The sequence below is a fragment of the Oncorhynchus clarkii genome, chromosome 3 (genome assembly GCF_045791955.1).
Source record: "Oncorhynchus clarkii lewisi isolate Uvic-CL-2024 chromosome 3, UVic_Ocla_1.0, whole genome shotgun sequence".
Taxonomy (NCBI): domain Eukaryota; kingdom Metazoa; phylum Chordata; class Actinopteri; order Salmoniformes; family Salmonidae; genus Oncorhynchus; species Oncorhynchus clarkii.
The window spans coordinates 14230889-14252758 of NC_092149.1; the positions used below are offsets into that span (position 1 = coordinate 14230889).

Below are 21870 nucleotides of genomic sequence, written 5' to 3' on the forward strand. Positions count from 1 at the left end.
CAGTTGATTAGGTATAAGTAAACTCTTTGTAAACCCTGTATCATGTACACCAGTTATTTCCTCTGGAGCTCAGTTGGTAGAGCATGGTGCTTGCAATGCCAGGATAGTGGGTTTGATTCCAGGGACCACCCATATGTAAAAAAGTATGCACTCATGACTGTAAGTCGCTTTGGATAAAACGTCTGCTGAATGGCATATGTTTCATTAGTAAATACATGTGTATTAATGATTTGTTATGAGGAATATTTCAATCATGTTTTAGTCCTATTATGTATAGCAGCTTACGATGATGGTGCAAAATAAATATTCATACTGTCTCCCTTTTAGCTCTGATCCTCACGTTTTTCAAGTTTGACGAGCGCCAAGAAGCACCCAGGAGATAGCAAGCGCTGATCATATCCTCCAGTCAGACCTACATAATCAACTATAAAATACACCCAGGAGATAGCAAGCGCTGATCATATCCTCCAGTCAGACCTACATAATCAACTATAAAATACACCCAGGAGATAGCAAGCGCTGATCATATCCTCCAGTCAGACCTACATAATCAACTATAAAATACACCCAGGAGAAGAGGCAACTGCCAATCTAAAAACTGAAATAAATTAGCCACTGTCGTTAGTTCATAGAAGACTACGATGTATATGTACAGAATACTATTGTGTTGTACACATGACCACTGCACAGCTTGGAGTAGAGGTTGCCTTGCTGTTGTGGGATCTGTAGGTAGCTAGTTTTGCCCAACAGACCCCTGGAAGCCAGATAAGAGATTGAAGGCAGGAATTAGGCGTTGTGTACTGTGTTATTCGACTGATTGTGCACTGTGCTATTAAGAAAGACAAGCAAACTATCAAAATGCAGTAGAAAATGCTTTGTTTTTTGTACACATCCTATTTGGTAAAGGCACAATAGTCCAAAGGTCCAATCATCCCCCCCCAAAATGTGTCCCATCATAACAGTAAAAACCACAAACAAACCGCTGTACAGCAACTTTCCCAAGAGCATCAGTCAACCAATCGGTCAACCAATTGTAAGTTGAAAGAGAGAAACACAGCTGCCAATGAATAAATAAAGGTCATAAATAAATGCAGCGTTGTCAAGTCAACATGTGAATAAATAAACAGGATGTCTGTCTCTGTCTGTCTGTGAGTGGACTCTTCTCTCAGGGTGGTCTTTAGAGTCTCTCACTGAGCCATTTAAAGGATTAAGTTGTCCCTAGAAGCTGATCTAAGGTCTGTTTGGTATTCTATCCCCTACCGGTTAGGCCATTGAAATGTGATTTACTGTTTAACGGATAACCCGCTTCACATTTCTCCACACAGAATAAAACCCAGTTGTGGTTCATTCGTTTCACAGTCATAATTGATCTTCACCCAAAACACCTTGCATTCGTCTTCACAAACAGATTGTGTCATGTTGACGGATTGACATTGAATAGATTCTAAACCTCTTTAGACTTCAGTAGAGGTCCCTGCCACGTCCTCTTAGATGTTATTCAGCTCTAGAGGTCATTCAGTAGTCTAATGATTATTCCTCACTTCTATCCGTAATGCCTTGGTCTATTGAACTGTCTGTCTGCTGTTATTCACTGGAAGCATCATCTCTGAGGAGATTCCTCCTGGAATATCATTCCAGGAATATAACTATCCTTAATCCCCACCTGTCCTGCTAACCATCCTCTCCTCGTCACCTCCTTGCCTCCAACCACCTGAATCCCAAATATTCCTAAGCCAACAGCGTTTCGATTAAGTTTGCATAGTGGCATTTACCTTTTTTTAAGTGGAGTAAGAGAGTATACCATTCGGTCAATCAGAGATCCAATATTCTATAAACAAGCGATGGGCTATAAGAGGTGCTTACCAACCTTCCAATCTACAACCACTATTTGTGCAAAAAAATCTGATTGTTATGGAACTGTGATTAAGATTCACAAGGACACATTCTGCCCTCGTTGTAATAACTGTAGTCTCTCAGATATCATTTTCATTAATGGTCCTAATTGCGTTTAGGTAGTTGCAAAAGATCCATCATTAAGGAAACTCATCAGCACCTAAACCCATGGCTGCAGTCCAAATTCAAATTAGAGAGTGATGATCAGAGGCAACATCCTTAGTGGAAATATTGAAGTTGAGCTTAAAAACAACCAACCCACAGCTATTTATGTATCTAGCAAGCTAACGTAGCTAGCTAGCTAGCTACAGTTATCCATAGCTGGCTAGCTAGTTTTATAGTTTGGTCATTTATTGCAATACATTTCAGAATTCCCAAAGATGTTTATGAAGCTAGCTAGGTTTTATAGGCTCCTCACTACGAGACTAAGCCAATTTGGCAACGCTAAAATCAATGTCATATATACAGTGGGGCAAAAAATAATTTAGTCAGCCACCAATTGTGCAAGTTCTCCCACGTAAAAAGACGAGAGGCCTGTAATTTTCATCATAGGTACACTTCAACTATGACAGACAAAAAGAGAAGAAAAAAAATCCAGAAAATCACATTGTAGGATTTTTAATTAATGTATTTGCAAATTATGGTGGAAAATAAGTATTTGGTCAGTAACAAAAGTTTATCTCAATACTTTGTTATATACCCTTTGTTGGCAATGACAGAGGTCAAACGTTTTCTGTAAGTCTTCACAAGGTTTTCACACACTGTTGCTGGTATTTTGACCCATTCCTCCATGCAGATTTCCTCTAGAGCAGTGATGTTTTGGGGCTGTTGCTGGGCAACACGGAAATTCAACTCCCTCCAAAGATTTTCTATGGGGTTGAGATCTGGAGACTGGCTAGGCCACTCCAGGACCTTGAAATGCTTCTTACGAAGCCACTCACTCCTTCGTTGCCCGGGCGGTGTGTTTGGGATCATTGTCATCCAGCCACATTTCATCTTTAATGCCCTTGCTGATGGAAGTAGGTTTTCACTCAAAATCTCACGATACATGGCCCCATTCATTCTTTCCTTTACACGGATCAGTCGTCCTGGTCCCTTTGCAAAAAAACAGCCCCAAAGCATGATGTTTCCACTCCCATGCTTCACAGTAGGTATGGTGTTCTTTGGATGCAACTCAGCATTCTTTGTCCTCCAAACACGTTGAGTTGAGTTTTTACCAAAAAGTTATATTTTGGTTTCATCTGACCATATGACATTCTCCCAATCTTCTTCTGGATCATCCAAATGCTCTCTAGCAAACTTCAGACGGGCCTGGACATGTACTGGCTTAAGCAGGGGGACACGTCTGGCACTGCAGGATTTGAATCCCTGGCGGCGTAGTGTGTTACTGATGGTAGGCTTTGTTACTTTGGTCCCAGCTCTCTGCAGGTCATTCACTCGGTCCCCCCGTGTGGTTCTGGGATTTTTGCTCACCGTTCTTGTGATAATTCTGACCCCACGGGGTGAGATCTTGCGTGGAGCCCCAGATCGAGGGAGATTATCAGTGGTCTTGTATGTCTTCCATTTCCTAATAATTACTCCCACAATTGATTTCTTCAAACCAAGCTGCTTACCTATTGCAGATTCAGTCTTTCCAGCCTGGTGCAGGTCTACAATTTTGTTTCTGGTGTCCTTTGACAGCTCTTTGGTCTTGGCCATAGTGGAGTTTGGAGTGTGACTGTTTGAGGTTGTGGACAGGTGTCTTTTATACTGATAACAAGTTCAAACAGGTGCCATTAATACAGGTAACAAGTGGAGGACAGAGGAGCCTTTTAAAGAAGAAGTTACAGGTCTGTGAGCGCCAGAAATCTTGCTTGTTTGTAGGTGACCAAATACTTATTTTCCACCATAATTTGCAAATAAATTCATTAAAAATCCTGATCCTGAAAATGTGATTTTCTTTCTAACTTTGTCTGTCATAGTTGAAGTGTATCTATGATGAAAATTACAGGCCTCTCATCTTTTTAAGTGGGAGAACTTGCATAATTGGTGGCTGACTAAATACTTTTTTGCCCCAGAATCATAATTTTGTCTGACAGGCCGAAAATGCAGCCGTGGTGAGTGACGTGACATTCGCGGCCACCGGAGTATGATGCATGACTACAATTTGCATTGAATTGTGGGTCATATAAACCCCACAAGTGACCAAAGTTCTTCACTCGCTTCCTCGAGCTAAATCGAGAGCCGAGGGGACAACGTTAATGAATTGGACCTCCACTTAAGATGGCAATCAAACTGCATCCGGTTTCAAAGGGGATTCCCCCAAGGGAGAGTGGCTAGTGCGAGGGCTGAGGGGCTAAAGATGGCGTTTGCACTGCAGCCCATTTCTACCCCTGACTCTCCCTATCACAGCAGCTTTAGCATGTTGACGTAGTCACACTAGCCTGCTGGGCGGAGTGTGCTCAGTGCATCAGGTCTATAAAGGGGCGGGGTTAACCCTGCTCTTACACTCCACCCTTTTCAAAGGCTTTGCCGTGATTGAATGAGCCTGGACCCGACACTGACAGGTCTTTACGGTCTTTTTCCCAGTCTTCCCAGCAACAGGCTGGCTTTGGCACCCGATTGGCTGCTGCTGGCTTTGGAGGTTGTTGAAGGGCGTGGTGGAAGAGATTACGCTGTCCTGCATGGCTGGACTGCCCCTGGTGGTGGGAGGTGGCATGACAGGCAGCAGCTGTTTCCCCTCCATTGCTTTCCAGGGAGAAAGGATGGGCACTACAAGGACCGAGGTGGGACCGGGCTCAGAACAGAGCCCCGCTTTGTTGCTCGATGACTCTCCCTCTCCCTCTTTGCTGTCCTCATCTTCCTTTCTCTCATTCTCTTGGTTGCTGGTGGGGTCCTGGGAGTGTGGGGGTACCCCTGAAGTTGCAGAGGGGACCTCTCCCCCCTCCTTCCCCATCTTCTCTCCTCCACTGGCGGTGAGCCTCTTAAAGAGTACAGGAGGGGGGGTGTCAGAGTCTGTGTCTGACCAACTCAGTCTGCGCTTCTGGAGAGAGACAGAGAGAATGTTGTCAGCCACAACTTATCAGCATATTATTGTGTGTGTGTTTGTGTGTGTGTGCGTGAGTGTTTGTGTGTTATCACCTTCACAGGGATGTGCGACTGGTCTCTGTGCCTGTGTGGGGGGGTGCTGCTGGGGCTGTCCCGGGGGGAGAGGTGAGGGGGGAAGAGGGTAGGGGCAGTAGGTGGGGCCAAGGGGGACACCTGTGGAAACCACATCTTCAGCATCGTCTCCACCTGGAGAAGAGTGTTCATATACTTTTCCCTACGGAGGTGGAGATAGAGGGAGGAGAGAATAGAGGGAGGAGAGAATAGAGGGAGGAGAGAATAGAGGGAGGAGAGAATAGAGAGAATGGAGAGAGAGGATTATAAGGTTTAGAAAACAACCCTTCTAAGACTGGCATGAACATTAACATTCCTGTTCTCATCTACTAAACACAGATCCAGACTAAATCCACTTCTGTCTCTAAACATTCAAACTGGACTACATATTATGAAAGCTCTTTTTTTCTGCTGTTGTGACAGAATGCTGAAACTGAGTAGTGCAGGGTTTAGTCCAGTATGCACATAAACAGGTGTGTGTGTGTGTGTGTGTGGCCTTACCCGATGCTGGGTCTCCGTAAGACCCCTACGATCCTCTGGATGCGGTCCATGGCTGCACTCTGCTGGAAACTACTCAGACCTGTCAATCAAATACACAATCCTCCAGTCAGCATTCACTGTAACACTGTCTGACACGCTACAGTCAACACACACACACACACAGACACGAGACACACACACACACCAATACGCCTACAGATGAAAACTACAGACACAGTAGCTGCAGACTAGATCCATACAGACTAGATCAATACAGATCAATACAGACTAGATCAATACAGACTAGATCAATACAGACTAGATCAATACGGCTGCAGCATCACACACCAGTGTAGGAGAATGGTGCTTACCACGGTCAAATCGTCCCCCCTTCAGTCCATTCAGCAGCTCCAGTAGGGGCCTTACAAACCCCTGCAGCTCAGCACACTGGGAGGGAGAGAGGGAGAGGGAGGGAGAGAGATTATTATTATTAATGGGGTACAGTACTGTGTCTTCCATCCCAATCCCTTCATCTCTCTCTGACATTCACCTTCTGGGCAAAGAGCAGATCTCCCTCTGTCTTCTCTCTCTCTGTCTCGATTGTTCTCTGTCTCTCAGCTGTGACCCTGGGGTGACCTCCAGTAACCTCTGAACCCCGTGACTCCTCCTCCTCGCGGTCAGTGAAGCCGTCACACGCCCACTGGGACTCGGGACTCTCTGCCCCGGCACTCCCGTTGCCCCTGACCATGCCCCCAGTGCCGAGGATGACGGCGGGGGAGCGTTCAGACAGGAAGACGTCAGTGTCATCCTCCGCCTGCTCAGAGTGGTTGAACAGGTAGCTGTCACTGGAGCTCAGTGAATCAACAGAGGGCTGGGAGGAAGTGCTGCCCTGTGATTGCATCACTGTGTGATTGGAGAGAGAGGGGGGAAGGGGGAGAGGCGAGAGAGCAGGGGGGAGTGGGGTAAACAGAGAAAAGATTTAGAATAACTGCCAAGTAACAAAATGTGTCCTATGACAACAGCCAAATGACATTGTATATTCAACGGAGAGAAAGAAAAATCCAACCCATATTTATGTTTGCACATAATGACATTTCAAATGTCTTTTATTATTTTTGAACTTTTGTTAGTAATGTTTACTGGTATTTTTTTTTCCATTGTTCATTTCACTTTTGTTTATTATCTTTTTCACTTGTTTTGGCAATGTAAACATATGTTTCCCATGCCAATAAAGCCCTTGAATTGAAATAGAATTGAAAGAGGAAGAGCGACATTGCTGTGGAAATTGCTATAGGGGAGACATTTTTTTTATCCTACAACCCAAAAATAATAACAGCAATTCAAAATGGTGGGTCTACCAGTGGCCTAGTTAAACATGATGTGGAGCGTGACTGGGGGTATGCAGTAGGCACACAATGGCAGTGCATGTCTGGCTCCCATTGAGGGCGAGGAGATGGGGAAAGAGAGAGTGAAACGCGAGGGGGAAGGGTGTGAGTAGAATAAGCAGTAGTAGAATCCAATAAGGCAGGCTGGGTCTTTCTCTCTCTCTCTCCTCCTCGGCCTCCGGGGTTCTCTCTCTCTCGCTCCTCTCCTCGCTCTTTCTCTCCATCTCCCTCACTCTGATTCACTCACTATACCACCCCCCTCCTCTGTTTTTCTGTCTGCCTCCCATCTCTTCCTCTCTTTTCCTCCCCTCTAACCCCCTCCTCTAGACAGTACCCCCCCCCTCTCCCCCTCTCTATTCTGGGAGTCCCTGTTGGTTTGTGACCTCAGACTACATTAAGAGGGGTAACATGAGTACACCAGTATCTCCACACACACACACACGGTCTAATGCCCACCACCCAAAAATACACACTTTCGTATATACACCCTCCACGCACACAAATGTACACACACACAAACATACCGTTTAACACACCCCACACACACACTGATAGTCTCGCCAAGCACATTCTGCTAGAGAGCAAACCCCCAGTGACAATAGTCACACACACACAGACAGACACACATCCACACACAGACTTATTAATTCACTTCACTGTTTAATAGTCTGTCATAGAAGTTGTAATTTTTATAACTACACACACACACGTGTAGTTGTGTATTTTATTTCTCTTGATTTTATTGATATATTTTTAACTCTGCATTGTTGGGAAAGACTCGTAAGCAAGCATTTCACGGTAAAGTCTACACACATCATATTCGGCACATGTGACAAATACAATTTGTTTTGATTACACACAGACAGACACACATCCACACACACACTTATTAATTCACGTCACTGTTTAATAGTCTGACACAGAAGACCACAGTACACTTGGGTAACATAATTGTAACAATCCTAAAATCGATTATAACAGATTGATTATAACTATGGTGGCTCTTTCCTGGGACTTGTGCTTTCCCAATTACGCCTATCATTTGGATAGACTTTGTGGGAATGTAAAAATTAATGTCTGGATGCATGCCAATATTATGTAATACAAAGACGCAACATGGACCAATGGATCAACCCAACCCACTGCATCATATGAGCCAAAACTCATACACTCCTCAGCTTTCTTTCGGTATGTATGTATGTGTGTGTGTGTGTGTGTGTGTGTGTGTGTGTGTGTGTGTGTGTGTGTGTGTGTGTGTGTGTGTGTGTGTGTGTGTGTGTGTGTGTGTGTGTTGGCCCGGCCCCGTGTAGGTATGTAGGCTGCAGGGGAATTTGACTGTGTCTCAGGTGGTGTGTGTGTGTGTTTGAGGAACGTGATCATGACAAACACAAACATTACAACTGACACAAATGACACTAAGCACAATAATTATACTTATAACGAACACTCACAAATGTAATATATTATGTTAAAGTCTGACGTTGACAAAGGTCTAGCAATTATTCCATGCTTTTAGAATGAACGCTAGCCTACAGCTCTATAACACTGTATTACATCAACCATCAACGATGTAACAAATCAGGAGTAGCCTACACTAAACACAACGAACGTAATTAAGGAAACATTGTATCATGTCTCTGGTATAGCCCATCACAGTAAATTCCGTAAACCGCGCAGGAATGTAGCAATGTAACATTTTAAAGAGAACACTCACCTGAAATATTGCAACAAAATAACAGCAGTAGAACAGGCCACGGTTGCCAGAAACGGCCTTGACAACGTCTATCTCTGTAACCCACTTGCCGATATTTGTCTCACACTCGTTGGAACATCAGGTCAGCAGTCTCCTTCCTCTCGCGATCACCGGACCTTCATTGGTGTGCCTCTTTGCTAGTTCTTTCTATCTCCACGGTTTACGAGCTTCAACATGTGCACGGATACACGTGCCCACATTTGTTCGTGCCCTATTGGTTGTTCGTCTGAAGTTACAAACTCCATTGGTGGATCCATGCAGCCAGTGAATTCTTTACTGCCTGCTGATTGGTGGGTCAGCGGGGCACTCAAAGCCCCGCCCATGCATGTGGGGCTCGTGGTTAGGGCTGAGTGAGTAGTCTACTCGTGCCTCAGTCTACTACGGCTGAGCGGTGTAAACACGAGCACGCCTTTTTAGGCCTGTAGAGTTATTGTAATGAATGCCTCGAACAAAAATTAGATATATTGTATAAAATATTTAGGAAAGAGGCGTAGGCCAATATGCTGACTAATTTGTACCTGATGGTCTAGTCCTAAGTGCTATATTAGGCAGGCCTATAACTCTGAATAAACTGGTGGGCTAAGGGTTCTCTCATGGACATGAGAAGTGCGCACGTGAATACGCGGCACCATTCAAGGTCACCCCTCACACCGGGTCTGGAACAGAGTTCTGTTCTCATCGTTCTGATCTAGAGAAACACACAAACCACAAGTCATTATCAACGTGTGAAATAGGCTACCTCAGGAACAGAGAGGAGAACTAAGATTATATTGATACACTTATTATGGGCTGTGACAGCCTGTAGAATCCATGCCAGTATGTTTTTTTGTGAATGTGGCTGTTTGTGTTGTTTTGTACTGTATAATATCAATGTTAGGCAATAATGGTTTTCAATAAGTCAGAAATGTGTAGATGTGTTTTCAATAAAGAGATGTGTGGACAGGTAACACAAACTTCCCAACAATGCAAATATTCTCCTCACTCACTGTGTGTTTTATGGTCAAATAGTAAACACTTTTGTATTTGATATGGTCTTCTAGGCATGGAAAGCCAACACAGTCACAGAGGCATATAGCATACGGTGCTTAGGGACCTAAAGCTTTCCATCCCCTTATACATACAGCTAAACATTAACCCAATGACCCTCCTTTTCACCATGCAACACACATACACTCGCACGTAAACACACGCACACACACACACACACACACACACACACACACACACACACACACACACACACACACACACACACACACACACACACACACACACACACACTTGTGTATTCGTGTATTTTATTCCTCTTGAATTTTTATTATATATATTTTTTTTTACTCTACAATGTTGGGAAAGACTTGTAAGCAAGCATTTATTAACTCGTATTCGGCACGTGAAAAATGCAATTTGTTTTGATTAGAAAATGTATAGGCTACTCTTGATTTAATAAAGGTGTTAATTGCTTTGATGTGAAACAGGAACTAATTTCAGATTTGCTGTTTTCTGGGTGTGTATACAGTGTATAGCAGACAGTATACTCACTATGAACTCAGCAACACTCCTCTTCAACATGTGACATGCATAACCTGACCATTTCCCATTCACTGTCCCTGTTGGCGAAAACCTGGCCATCGTTACACTGTGTATACATCTATCATCACATCGCTCTAAAAATGTGTTTTTAACATTAACTATTTAAATAGTACAGCAATGTATGAGCTACTTTTTATTTAATAATATCTTAATTGGTTTGATGTGAAACAGGGATCACTTTCAGATTTGCTGGTGTTTTTCTGGGCATTACAGTACCAGTCAAAGGTACACCTACTCATTCAAGGGTTTTTCTTTATTTGTACTGTTTTCTACATTGTAGAATAATAATGAAGACATCACAACTATGAAATAACACATATGGAATCATGTAGAAACCAAAAAAGTGTTAAATAGATCTAAATATATTTTATATTTGAAATTCTTCAAAGTAGCCAACCTTTGCCTTGATGACAGCTTTGCACACTCTTGGCATTTATGACGGTGGGTTATTGGGTGTGTATATATAGGCTAACGTGAGGTCCTAAGTCGATACAAGGGCTTTCCTCCCCCATACATTCCAAAACAGAATGAACTCAGTGATCCTCCCCTTCACAGGGTTCACTGGTGCTGACGAGTACGACCACCCCACTACCTGTCCCGATCTCTCTCTCTCTTAATTAAATTAAAAGGGCTTTATTGGCAAGGGAAACATATTTTTTTGTACCTTTATTTAACCAGGCAAGTCAGTTAAGAACAAATTCTTATTTTCAATGACAGCCTAGGAACAGTGGGTTAACTGCCTGTTCAGGGGCAGAACGACAGATTTGTACCTTGTCAGCTCGGGGGTTTGAACTTGCAACCTCCCGGTTACTAGTCCAACGCTCTAACCACTAGGCGACGCTGCCGCCCCATGTTTACATTGCCAAAGCAAGTGAAATAGATAATAAACAAAAGTGAAATAAACAATATAAAATTAACAGTAAACTTTACACTCACAAAAGTTCAAAAAGGAGTAGAGACATTTCAAATGTCATATTATGGCTATGCACAGTGTTGTCACAATGTGCAAATAAAGTACTAAAAGGAAAATCTCTCTCTCGTTATCATTCACTACCCTTCCCCCTCTCTACCCCACCCCCCTCTCTACCCATCCCCCTCTCTACCCATCCCCGTCTCTACCCCACCCCCCTCTCTACCCATCCCCCTCTCTACCCATCCCCCTCTCTACCCATCCCCCTCTCTACCCTTCCCCCTCTCTACCCATCCCCCTCTCTACCCTTCCCCCTCTCTACCCATCCCCCTCTCTACCCATCCCCCTCTCTACCCTTCCCCTCTCTACCCATCCTCCTCTCTACCCTTCCCCTCTCTACCCTTCCCCCTCTCTACCCATCCTCCTCTCTACCCAATCCCCCTCTCTACCCATCCCCCTCTCTACCCTTCCCCTCTCTACCCTTCCCCCTCTCTACCCTTCCCCCTCTCTACCCATCCCCCTCTCTACCCTTCCCCCTCTCTACCCAACCCCCTCTCTACCCTTCCCCTCTCTACCCATCCCCCTCTCTACCCTTCCCCCTCTCTACCCAACCCCCTCTCTACCCTTCCCCCTCTCTACCCTTCCCCCTCTCTACCCAACCCCCTCTCTACCCTTCCCCATCTCTACCCATCCCCTCTCTACACTTCCCCCTCTCTACCCAACCCCTCTCTACCCAACCCCCTCTCTACCCTTCCCCCTCTCTACCCTTCCCCCTCTCTACCCAACCCCCTCTCTACCCTTCCCCATCTCTACCCATCCCCTCTCTACCCTTCCCCCTCTCTACCCAACCCCCTCTCTACCCTTCCCCATCTCTACCCATCCCCCTCTCTACCCTTCCCCCTCTCTACCCTTCCCCCTCTCTACCCATCCCCCTCTCTACTCATCCCCCTCTCTACCCACCCCCCTCTCTACCCTTCCCCCTCTCTACCCTTTCCCCACTCTATCCTTCCCCCTCTCTACCCTTCCCCCTCTCTACCCACCCCCCTCTCTTCCCACCCCCTCTCTACCCACCCCCCTCTCTACCATTCCCCCTCTCTACCCATCCCCCTCTCTACCCTTCCCATTCTCCAACCATCCCCCTCTTTACCCATTCCACTCTCTACCCACCCCCTCTCCAACAATCCCCCTCTCTACCCATTACCCTCTCTACCCACCCCCTCTCCAACCATCCCCCTCTCTACCCACCCCCCTCTCTACCCATTCCCCTCTCTACCCACCCCCTCTCCAACCATCTCCCTCTCTACCCATTCCCCTCTCTACCCACACCCCTCTCCAACCATCCCCCTCTCTACCCATTCCCCTCTATACCCACCCCCCTCTCCAACCATTCCCCTCTCTACCTATCCCCCTCTCTACCCACCTCCCTCTCCACCCACCCCCCTCTCTACCATTCCCCTCTCTACCCACCCCCCTCTCCAACCTTCCCCCTCTCTACCCACCCCCTCTCTGCCCACCCCCTCTCTACCCACCCCCTCTCCAACCTTCCCCCTCTCTACCCACCCCCTCTCTACCCTTCCCCCACTCTATCCTTCCCCCTCTCTACCCTTCCCCCTCTCTACCCACCCCCCTCTCTACCCACCCCCCTCTCTACCCTTCCGACCTCTCTACCCACACCCCTCTCTACCCATTCCCCTCTCTACCTACCCCCCTCTCCACCCTTCCCCCTCTCCACCCTTCCCCCTCTCTACCCACCCCCCTCTCCACCCTTCCCCCTCTCTACCCATCCCCCTCTTTACCCATCCCCCTCTCTACCCATCCCCCATATCTAGGGTCTGTGTGTTTTCCAGCATTCTCAACCGGGGGCAGTGAGTTCCAATAGGCTCTACAGACCTTGAGTCGGAGCCTCGCTAGCTGCTGATGACTGATTGTGTTAAAGTTCAATAACATAGTAGAGAGACGAGTTACAGAAGTGTTTCTTGGATAAATGTTCTTTAGCTGGGTGCTATGCCAGAAAGTGATCAGTGATATTAGATCAGTCAATATGAAAATCTTTGATATAATCTAATCTTTTTCTATTTTGAGATGACTGGGTGGCTGACAGGAGGGGAAAAGCCAGGGTGAAAGATGACAGGACAACTGGTTGAGTGACAGGTGCTCTCCCTGTGACATGAGAGTTCCAGTGTAGTGAAGCTGTAGTTGATGTAAATAAACGTGTATTAATGGTGGAAGTAATGGAGAAGAGCACAGGTATGGGTGGAATACAAGCTGACTGTGACTCATGGGAACTAACATACGCCAGAGGGTCAGAGCTTGAGAAGTAAACTAGAAAGACTGGAACCTAAAAAACTTCCTTGGTTAGAAAAGGCTGAGACGCCATGACTGTAGAACGTTGATGCACGTAGGTGTCACATTTTGGGTGCGATGAGTTTACGTCCGTTGTTGTAAAAGGTCTGTCTGAAGGATATGTGTGGTAAAGGTGTGGTGGGTGTCTGTAGGTAGGACTAGAGGCCAGGTCAGTGAGGGTAGTGACAGATCAGACACCAGTAAACTGATAAACCTGAAGGATACTACAAAGCAGTTAGTCAGCTAACTTTGATAAATAGCCAGAAAGTACTGTTGATTTTATGGTTCTTTAAGGAAGCTAAACTTAGATATGTGTTATTTGTCGTTAAGTCAATTCGACCATGCCCATTTCAAGTTTATCTTTTTTTTTTAAATGTAAAAGTTATTTCAGAATATTTAGACAAGTTGATTTGCTTTGTAGTATACCTCTTGGAGGAAGCTATACAGAAGGAGTATGTAAACTGCACATCTCCTCCCCTTCCCTCTCTATCCCAGTTTAACAGTGCTGTATCAGGCTCCTATTAGACAGCCAAGCCAGAGGACTAGAGGGGGACATCAGACACGAACACAGCCTTCTCTCTCTCCAGGCTGTGTTCTCACGTGGTCTGCACCTGGCACCTGCACATTGTTTGGTTGTGGGAGATCACATTCCTTAACAACAGTTTGGCAAAAAGAGAACACACAGGAATGTTATCTATTTAATCTCTGTGTTCTGATGATATGATAACGAGGGCATGAATAAACTAATGGAGGGCAAACACACACTGCTGATCGGGAAACGTGTCACTCTGTAGATGTGCCAGGTTCTTTAAGTTCCTCGCGCTCATGAACAAGAGGCGCTCAAGCGGAGATTTGTGAATGAAGCCAATAGGCCACGCCCCCTTACACATGTGTAACCAATGGTATAGGGAGAAAGGTATTCGCCACGCCCCCTACGATGTTGCCGAGCCAATAGAAAGCTGTTAGAGGTCATAGCAATTGCATAACATTATTCAATGCTTGCATGTTTGAACGGCCAACCACACAGTGGGTAGGTTATTGGTTATTGTTAATGGGCGTTGTAAAAATAAAAATACCGTTGATACGAGAGAAGAAAAGTTATAGGCTTTAGCTCTAGACCTAGTTGTTGAATTTACGCCTACCAAGACAACACATAGACATAATAGAAAACGTCCAAATATTTTGGTGGTCCAGGCATTCACATGAGTCACAAACCAATTGTACATATCTCACAACAACAGACTTGTGGTCAGCATTATATATAGCAATATGCTAGCCATATTCAGTGGTTTTGTGGAAATAATATCTCCCGCCAAATATAATATGCAAATAGCAGATATGTATTAAAATATGTACATTTCCTGGCAAAACAGAGAGGACCCGAAGTGACCTTTCTATTGTTGATAGAACTCCATCCACAATATTGTGTGAATAGGGCTCCCCCTGGCGTCTACAATTGTTTTCATGCGTCAAGGATTTGCATACATTGTACAAATGTCCTGTTGCTGCTGCGCACGACGAAACACTATTGTTCTTGCCACTTACCAACGCTTGAGGGGTCTGTTCTCACTTTCAAGTTTCACGTTTTATTAGTTGAATGTATTTTTTGTTGTTATTTAGCCTTTATTTAACGATACACGATATACACCGATATACACCGTCCATCGAAATGCTTACTTGCAGGTTCCTTCTTGACAATCCAACACCAAAAATAAATAATAAAACATAATAATAAGAACACAAAGGAAATGGCTCAGTAGAATATAATACATTTTTAGCATAAGTATACAGGAAGGAACAATTTATAGTACAATATTTACACATCAGGGAAAGGGGGATTGGGGGCCAAGTGTTTAAATGGTGCAGTATTAGTAACAGTAAATAAGAGTCTGGTAGCAGCAGTTGTGATGTGTGTAGCATGAATCTATATGTGTGTGTGTCACCGCTCCCAGGGTAACAGTTCAGGCCTGTAGTCGTTGCTTTGGATGTGGATTATTCCTCTCTTTTCAAACACTAGTATATTGGTCATGGAGAAGACAATCTGGCACCAGATAGGGGTTGCCTTAGGCGCATATCTAGGATCAGTGTATCTTCACCAAATTCTAGCCTAAGTAGCCTAAGTGTTAGGGGAGAAACTCAGAACTGACTTTAGATCAGTGCCAATGGGCAACTTCATTCTCCTCTAATATTTCTTAAATTACCTTTTTTTAACTTGAAGACACAGCGGAGCAGAGTGGCCGTTCCTCTGGGATCTAAAGCAGGTCTGTTCATCCCCATCCTTCTGGGTCCTAAAGCAGGTCTGTTCATCCGCATCCTTCTGGGTCCTAATGCAGGTCTGTTCATCCCCATCCTTCTGGGTCCTAATGCAGGTCTGTTCCTCCCCATCCTTCTGGGTCCTAATGCAGGTCTGTTCCTCCCCATCCTTCTGGGTCCTAAAGCAGGTCTGTTCCTCCCCATCCTTCTGGGTCCTAAAGCAGGTCTGTTCATCCCCATCCTTCTGGGTCCTAAAGCAGGTCTGTTCCTCCCCATCCTTCTGGGTCCTAATGCAGGTCTGTTCATCCCCATCCTTCTGGGTCCTAAAGCAGGTCTGTTCCTCCCCATCCTTCTGGGTCCTAATGCAGGTCTGTTCCTCCCCATCCTTCTGGGTCCTAAAGCAGGTCTGTTCCTCCCCATCCTTCTGGGTCCTAAAGCAGGTCTGTTCCTCCCCATCCTCCTGGGTCCTAAAGCAGGTCTGTTCATCCCCATCCCTATGGGTCCTAAAGCAGGTCTGTTCATCCCCATCCTTCTGGGTCCTAAAGCAGGTCTGTTCCTCCCCATCCTCCTGGGTCCTAAAGCAGGTCTGTTCATCCCCATCCCTATGGGTCCTAAAGCAGGTCTGTTCATCCCCATCCTTCTGGGTCCTAAAGCAGGTCTGTTCCTCACCATCCTTCTGGGTCCTAAAGCAGGTCTGTTCCTCCCCATCCTCCTGGGTCCTAAAGCAGGTCTGTTCATCCCCATCCTTCTGGGTCCAAAAGCAGGTCTGTTCATCCCCATCCTTCTGGGTCCTAAAGCAGATCTGTTCCTCCCCATCCTTCTGGGTCCTAATGCAGGTCTGTTCATCCCCATCCTTCTGGGTCCTAAAGCAGGTCTGTTCCTCCCCATCCTTCTGGGTCCTAAAGCAGGTCTGTTCCTCCCCATCCTCCTGGGTCCTAAAGCAGGTCTGTTCATCCCCATCCTTCTGGGTCCAAAAGCAGGTCTGTTCATCCCCATCCTTCTGGGTGCTAAAGCAGGTCTGTTCCTCCCCATCCTTCTGGGTCCTAATGCAGGTCTGTTCATCCCCATCTTTCTGGGTCCTAAAGCAGGTCTGTTCATCCCCATCCTTCTGGGTCCTAATGCAGGTCTGTTCATCCCCATCCTTCTGGGTCCTAAAGCAGGTCTGTTCCTCCCCATCCTTCTAGGTCCTAAAGCAGGTCTGTTCCTCCCCATCCTCCTGGGTCCTAAAGCAGGTCTGTTCATCCCCATCCTTCTGGGTCCTAAAGCAGATCTGTTCCTCCCCATCCTTCTGGGTCCTAAAGCAGGTCTGTTCATCCCCATCCTTCTGGGTCCTAAAGCAGGTCTGTTCCTCCCCATCCTTCTGGGTCCTAAAGCAGGTCTGTTCCTCCCCATCCTCCTGGGTCCTAAAGCAGGTCTGTTCATCCCCATCCTTCTGGGTCCTAAAGCAGGTCTGTTCATCCCCATCCTTCTGGGTCCTAAAGCAGGTCTGTTCCTCCCCATCCTTCTGGGTCCTAAAGCAGGTCTGTTCATCCCCATCCTTCTGGGTCCTAAAGCAGGTCTGTTCATCCCCATCCTTCTGGGCCCTAAAGCAGGTCTGTTCCTCCCCATCCCTCCCTCTGTCTCCCTCTGTCATACTCTGTCCTGCTGTCCTGTGCTTCATGCAAACGCTAATGACAGCTTGTTCTGAGAAATTAGTGTTGCATTAAACTGAAAACAAACTAATAAGACAAGCACACACACACGCATGTCAACATGCCCACTTTCTCACCGATGTACAGGAGTTATCTAGATTACCAATGGATGGATTAGTCTACTTTTGTTCAAAGCTCATACGTCAACAAACCCAGACAGAGTTTAGAAATACGTCCGGCTACCCTCTCTCACTCTTTCAATCACTCACGCTCCCTCTCTTTCTATCTCTCTTTCTCTAGCGCTCTCTTTCACACAAATTCCCCAATCACCTCCACTCTCCCAATTCTCTATACTCCACTATTATTTAAATTCTCCCCCTTCACTCACTCTTTCATTTTTCTGTCTGTCTGTCTGTCTGTCTGTCTGTCTGTCTGTCTGTCTGTCTGTCTCTCTCTCTCTCTCTCTCTCTCTCTCTCTCTCTCTCTCACACACTCTCTCTCTCTCTCTGTTTTGTCACTAAGCTTTTCAGTGCCCAACACTGGACTCATGCCCACTCACTTGTCCCCCCTTTGCATTCTTCCTTTCTTTCTCTCTTGGCTCTCTCTCTCTCACTCAATCACTCTTTCCCTCTCCATCCCCACTTTACTGAGACCTAAACTGCTACTTTGAATGATAGAGGTGACCCAGTGTGTAACGCACACACTCTGAGCTAATTTAGAGAGCTGTAGCAGGTTGGTTCAGGAGCCCCTGTCTCTCTCTCTCTATCTCTCTGTCTGTCCGCTCATCTGTGGTTGTGTATGGGAGAGGAGGGCTAACATGGACTTGGTGGGTCTCTCTCTGCCTCTATTACTTGTGTTTTGGCAATGGACAACTACCACAGGCGCCGCCGGTAAGACCTACATCAGCCTTAAGATGGTTTGTCTTGGTTGTTGTTTGTTGTTGTTGTAGTACACTCTTGGAAAAAAGGGTTCCAAAAGGGTTCTTCAGCTGTCCCCTTTTTGGTTCCAGGTAAAACCCATTTTGGTTCCAGATAGAACCCCTTTGGGTTCCTCTGTGGAACCGAAAAGTGTTATTCAAAGGGTTCTCCTATGGGGACAGCCGAAGAACCCTTTTGGGTTCTAGATAATACCTTTTTTTCTTAGAGTGTAGCGGTGGGGTTAGTGGTGGTGGTGGTGGTTATGGTGGTGCCGGTGGAGGTCGTGGTGCCGGTGGAGGTTGTAGAAACGTGTAGCAGTAGTAATAACAGTAGAATAGTGGCAGTAGAATCAGTAGTTGAACAAGTTGAACAAGGAACAGTATAGCGGTAGTTGAGATATACTGTACATAGTAGTTGAGATATTCTGTATATAGTAGTTGAGATATTCTGTATATAGTAGTTGAGATATACTGTACATAGTATTTCAGATATACTGTACATAGTATTTCAGATATACTGTATATAGTAGTTCAGATATACTGTATATAGTATTTCAGATATACTGTACATAGTATTTCAGATATACTGTATATAGTAGTTCAGATATACTGTATATAGTATTTCAGATATACTGTACATAGTATTTCAGATATACTGTACATAGTATTTCAGATATACTGTACATAGTATTTCAGATATACTGTATATAGTATTTCAGATATACTGTACATAGTATTTCAGATATACTGTACATAGTATTTCAGATATACTGTACATAGTATTTCAGATATACTGTATATAGTATTTCAGATATGCTGTATGCATTTGTTCAGATAGCAGCATACCACCCTGCATACCACTGCTGGCTTGCTTCTGAAGCTAAGCAGGGTTGGTCCTGGTCAGTGCCTGGATGGGAGACCAGATGCTGCTGGAAGTGGTGTTAGAGGGCCAGTAGGAGGCACTCTTTCCTCTGGTCTAAAAAAAATATCCCAATGCCCCAGGGCAGTGATTGGGGACACTGCCCTGTGTAGGGTGCTGTCTTTTGAATGGGATGTTAAACGGGTGTCTTGACTCTCTGAGGTCATTAAAGATCCCATGGCACTTATCGTAGGGGTGTTAACCCAGGTGTCCTGGCTAAATTCCCAATCTGGTTTACAATTGTCTCATTCATCCCCCTCCTCTACCCTGTAACTATTCCCCAGGTTGTTGCTGTAAATGAGAATGTGTTCTCAGTCAACTTACCTGGTAAAATAACGGATAAATAAAATAATATAGCAGTTCAGATATACTGTATATAGTAGTTCAGATATACTGTATATAGCAGTTCAGATATACTGTATATAGCAGTTCAGATATACTGTATATAGTAGTTCCGATATACTGTATATAGTAGTTCAGATATACTGTATATAGTAGTTCAGATATACTGTATATAGCAGTTCAGATATACTGTATATAGCATATATATTTTTACAGAGATATCATTTCACTTTTCAATGACACCTGTTCATATTGAAAATGTCACTTGCTGACATTATGTTGAATACTTTGGTGAATGTAGTAATACTGAATATAATTGTTGATAACTGCTGTAATGTGTTGTTGTGAGAATGACAATGAAGAAACGTTATTTTATTTCCCCTCTTTCAGTGACGTACTGGACGTACACGGGTAAGAACATCTCTCTCAATAACCAAAAGGCCTTCAAGTTGTTTTCTAACTATGTTATTATTACTCACAAAGTAAGTGTAGATCACAGTAGGAATATTATCCCTGCCACTAAACACTACACAAATACCACAGTACACTCTCTGTCTGTCTGTCATTTATACATCAGCTCACCTACTGTACGTTCTCTCTCTCTCTCTCTCTCTCTCTCTCTCTGCATGGGAGAAACAGAAACGAGGAGTGGGGGATGGAGAGAGGGAGGGAAATGGGGGTGCAGAAGAGGGAAAGAGAGCTAGAGAGGGGGAGGAAAACGAGAGAAGTGGCAGGTGCACGAGGAGGATGAAGAGTTTGAAAGACGTGTTTCAGCAGCATTGTTACGCCACACAATAACCCTGTGTGTTAATTGTACTGTCCAGGCTGAGGCACACTGCCTGCCTATCATGTGGACAATGACACTGTAGACCTGAATGGCCCTTAGTGAATGCATACAGAGTGGTAGTGTGTACACTAAGTTCACACAGAGCTTTTCCATTCACATAAAGTACAGAAGCGTACAGTATGTCCTCTAACCAGAGCCTGTGTCCAGGGCTAGCTGGCATCACCACATGGTGATGTTTTTCTCTGTGTTCTATAGGACGCAATATACTGTTAAAGTAAATGGTGATGTGGGAGTTGTGTTGTGTTGGTGTGTGTGAGGGGATCTGTAGCATTCTGTGGCTGGCTCGCTCACAGGCACTGCGGCTATTTGTATGGCATTTTGTGTGACTGTGTGTGTGTGTGTGTGTGTGTGTGTGTGGCATTGTTCCCATCCACATTGGGGACAGTGGCAGCGCTATGAGAGGTAGAGCAGGTCAGAATGACGGAATATTCTCTCCGTTGTAACCATGGGGACCTCCATGACAACCAACTGTGGAGCTGCAGGACAAGTTTTTCTCCTTTTTTGGGGGCGGTGGGCAAGGAGGGGGATAGAGGACGGCTTAGAGGTACAGGCCGGGGAGGGGAGAGTGTGTGTGTATGTGTATGTGTGCGTGTGCATGTATGTGTGCATGCGCGCGCGCGTAAGTGTGTGTGTGTGAGTGTGTGTGTGAGTGTGTGTGTGTGTGTGTGTGTGTGTGTGTGTGTGTGTGTGTGTGTGTGTGTGTGTGTGTGTGTGTGTGTGTGTGTGTGTGTGTGTGTGTGTGTGTAGGCCCAGCTAGCACATTTGGTTCCTTGGAAGTTGTGGGAACGTATGTTTTTGGTTTGACATTGGTTATGGGAACGATGTGAAGTTCCTTAAATACGCTGAGAACGATCCAAAGCTAAGCAACTATCCTGCACCATTCCCAGAAAGTTGTGGGTAGATTGTACGCAAAATAACCATAAGACAACCACGCTCTCACCAAGCTCTAACAAAAATATGGTTCACAGAACTTTTTTTGTGATGGTGTAAAAAAGTCTCTCTCTAATCCCCTAGGAAAGTATAATCCCCCTGAGCGCACTGCAGATAAACACTAGGGTGGAGTGGAGAGACAGTGTGTGTGTAAGTATAGAACTAATGTAGAAAGGATCCCCTCACATTGATTAACAGTAGCATGGAGAGTAGAGCACTGACCTCCGTAGCAGGCTAGAGCACCCTGAGGGTTGGAGAGGAGACCTCACATTGATTAACAGTAGCATGGAGAGTAGAGCACTGACCTCCGTAGCAGGCTAGAGCACCCTGAGGGTTGGAGAGGAAACCTCACATTGATTAACAGTAGCATGGAGAGTAGAGCACTGACCTCCGTAGCAGGCTAGAGCACCCTGAGGGTTGGGGAGGAGACCTCACATTGAGATCTGAATGAACCCTCTGTGTATTCGGTATTATTAACTGTTATAATTGTGCTGGTTTGAGTCTAAGTTGTGCTCATGCTCCTGTCCTTTACTACCA

General features: G+C 45.4%; 2 protein-coding genes across 2 annotated transcripts in view; one reads left to right on the top strand and one right to left on the bottom strand.

Moving 5' to 3' along the window:
* Window positions 1–859: 859 nt before the first annotated feature.
* On the bottom strand, window positions 860–8797 carry LOC139388502 (uncharacterized). The gene is made up of 6 exons (XM_071135201.1): window positions 8611–8797; window positions 6062–6414; window positions 5883–5958; window positions 5533–5611; window positions 5014–5194; window positions 860–4915 (listed from the first exon to the last, which is right to left on the bottom strand). Exons 2-6 carry the CDS (start codon window positions 6410–6412, stop codon window positions 4349–4351), a joined length of 1254 nt encoding a protein of 417 aa, XP_070991302.1. The 5' UTR covers window positions 6413–6414; window positions 8611–8797; the 3' UTR covers window positions 860–4348.
* A 9272-nt stretch (window positions 8798–18069) lies between these two features.
* LOC139405737 (carbonic anhydrase 14-like) overlaps window positions 18070–21870 on the top strand; it is a 22867-nt gene continuing 19066 nt past the window's right edge. The window contains exons 1-2 of the mRNA XM_071148160.1: window positions 18070–18269; window positions 19947–19967. Coding sequence (XP_071004261.1) covers window positions 18197–18269; window positions 19947–19967 — 94 coding nt within the window. The 5' untranslated portion in view covers window positions 18070–18196. The remainder of the gene's footprint in view (window positions 18270–19946; window positions 19968–21870) is intronic.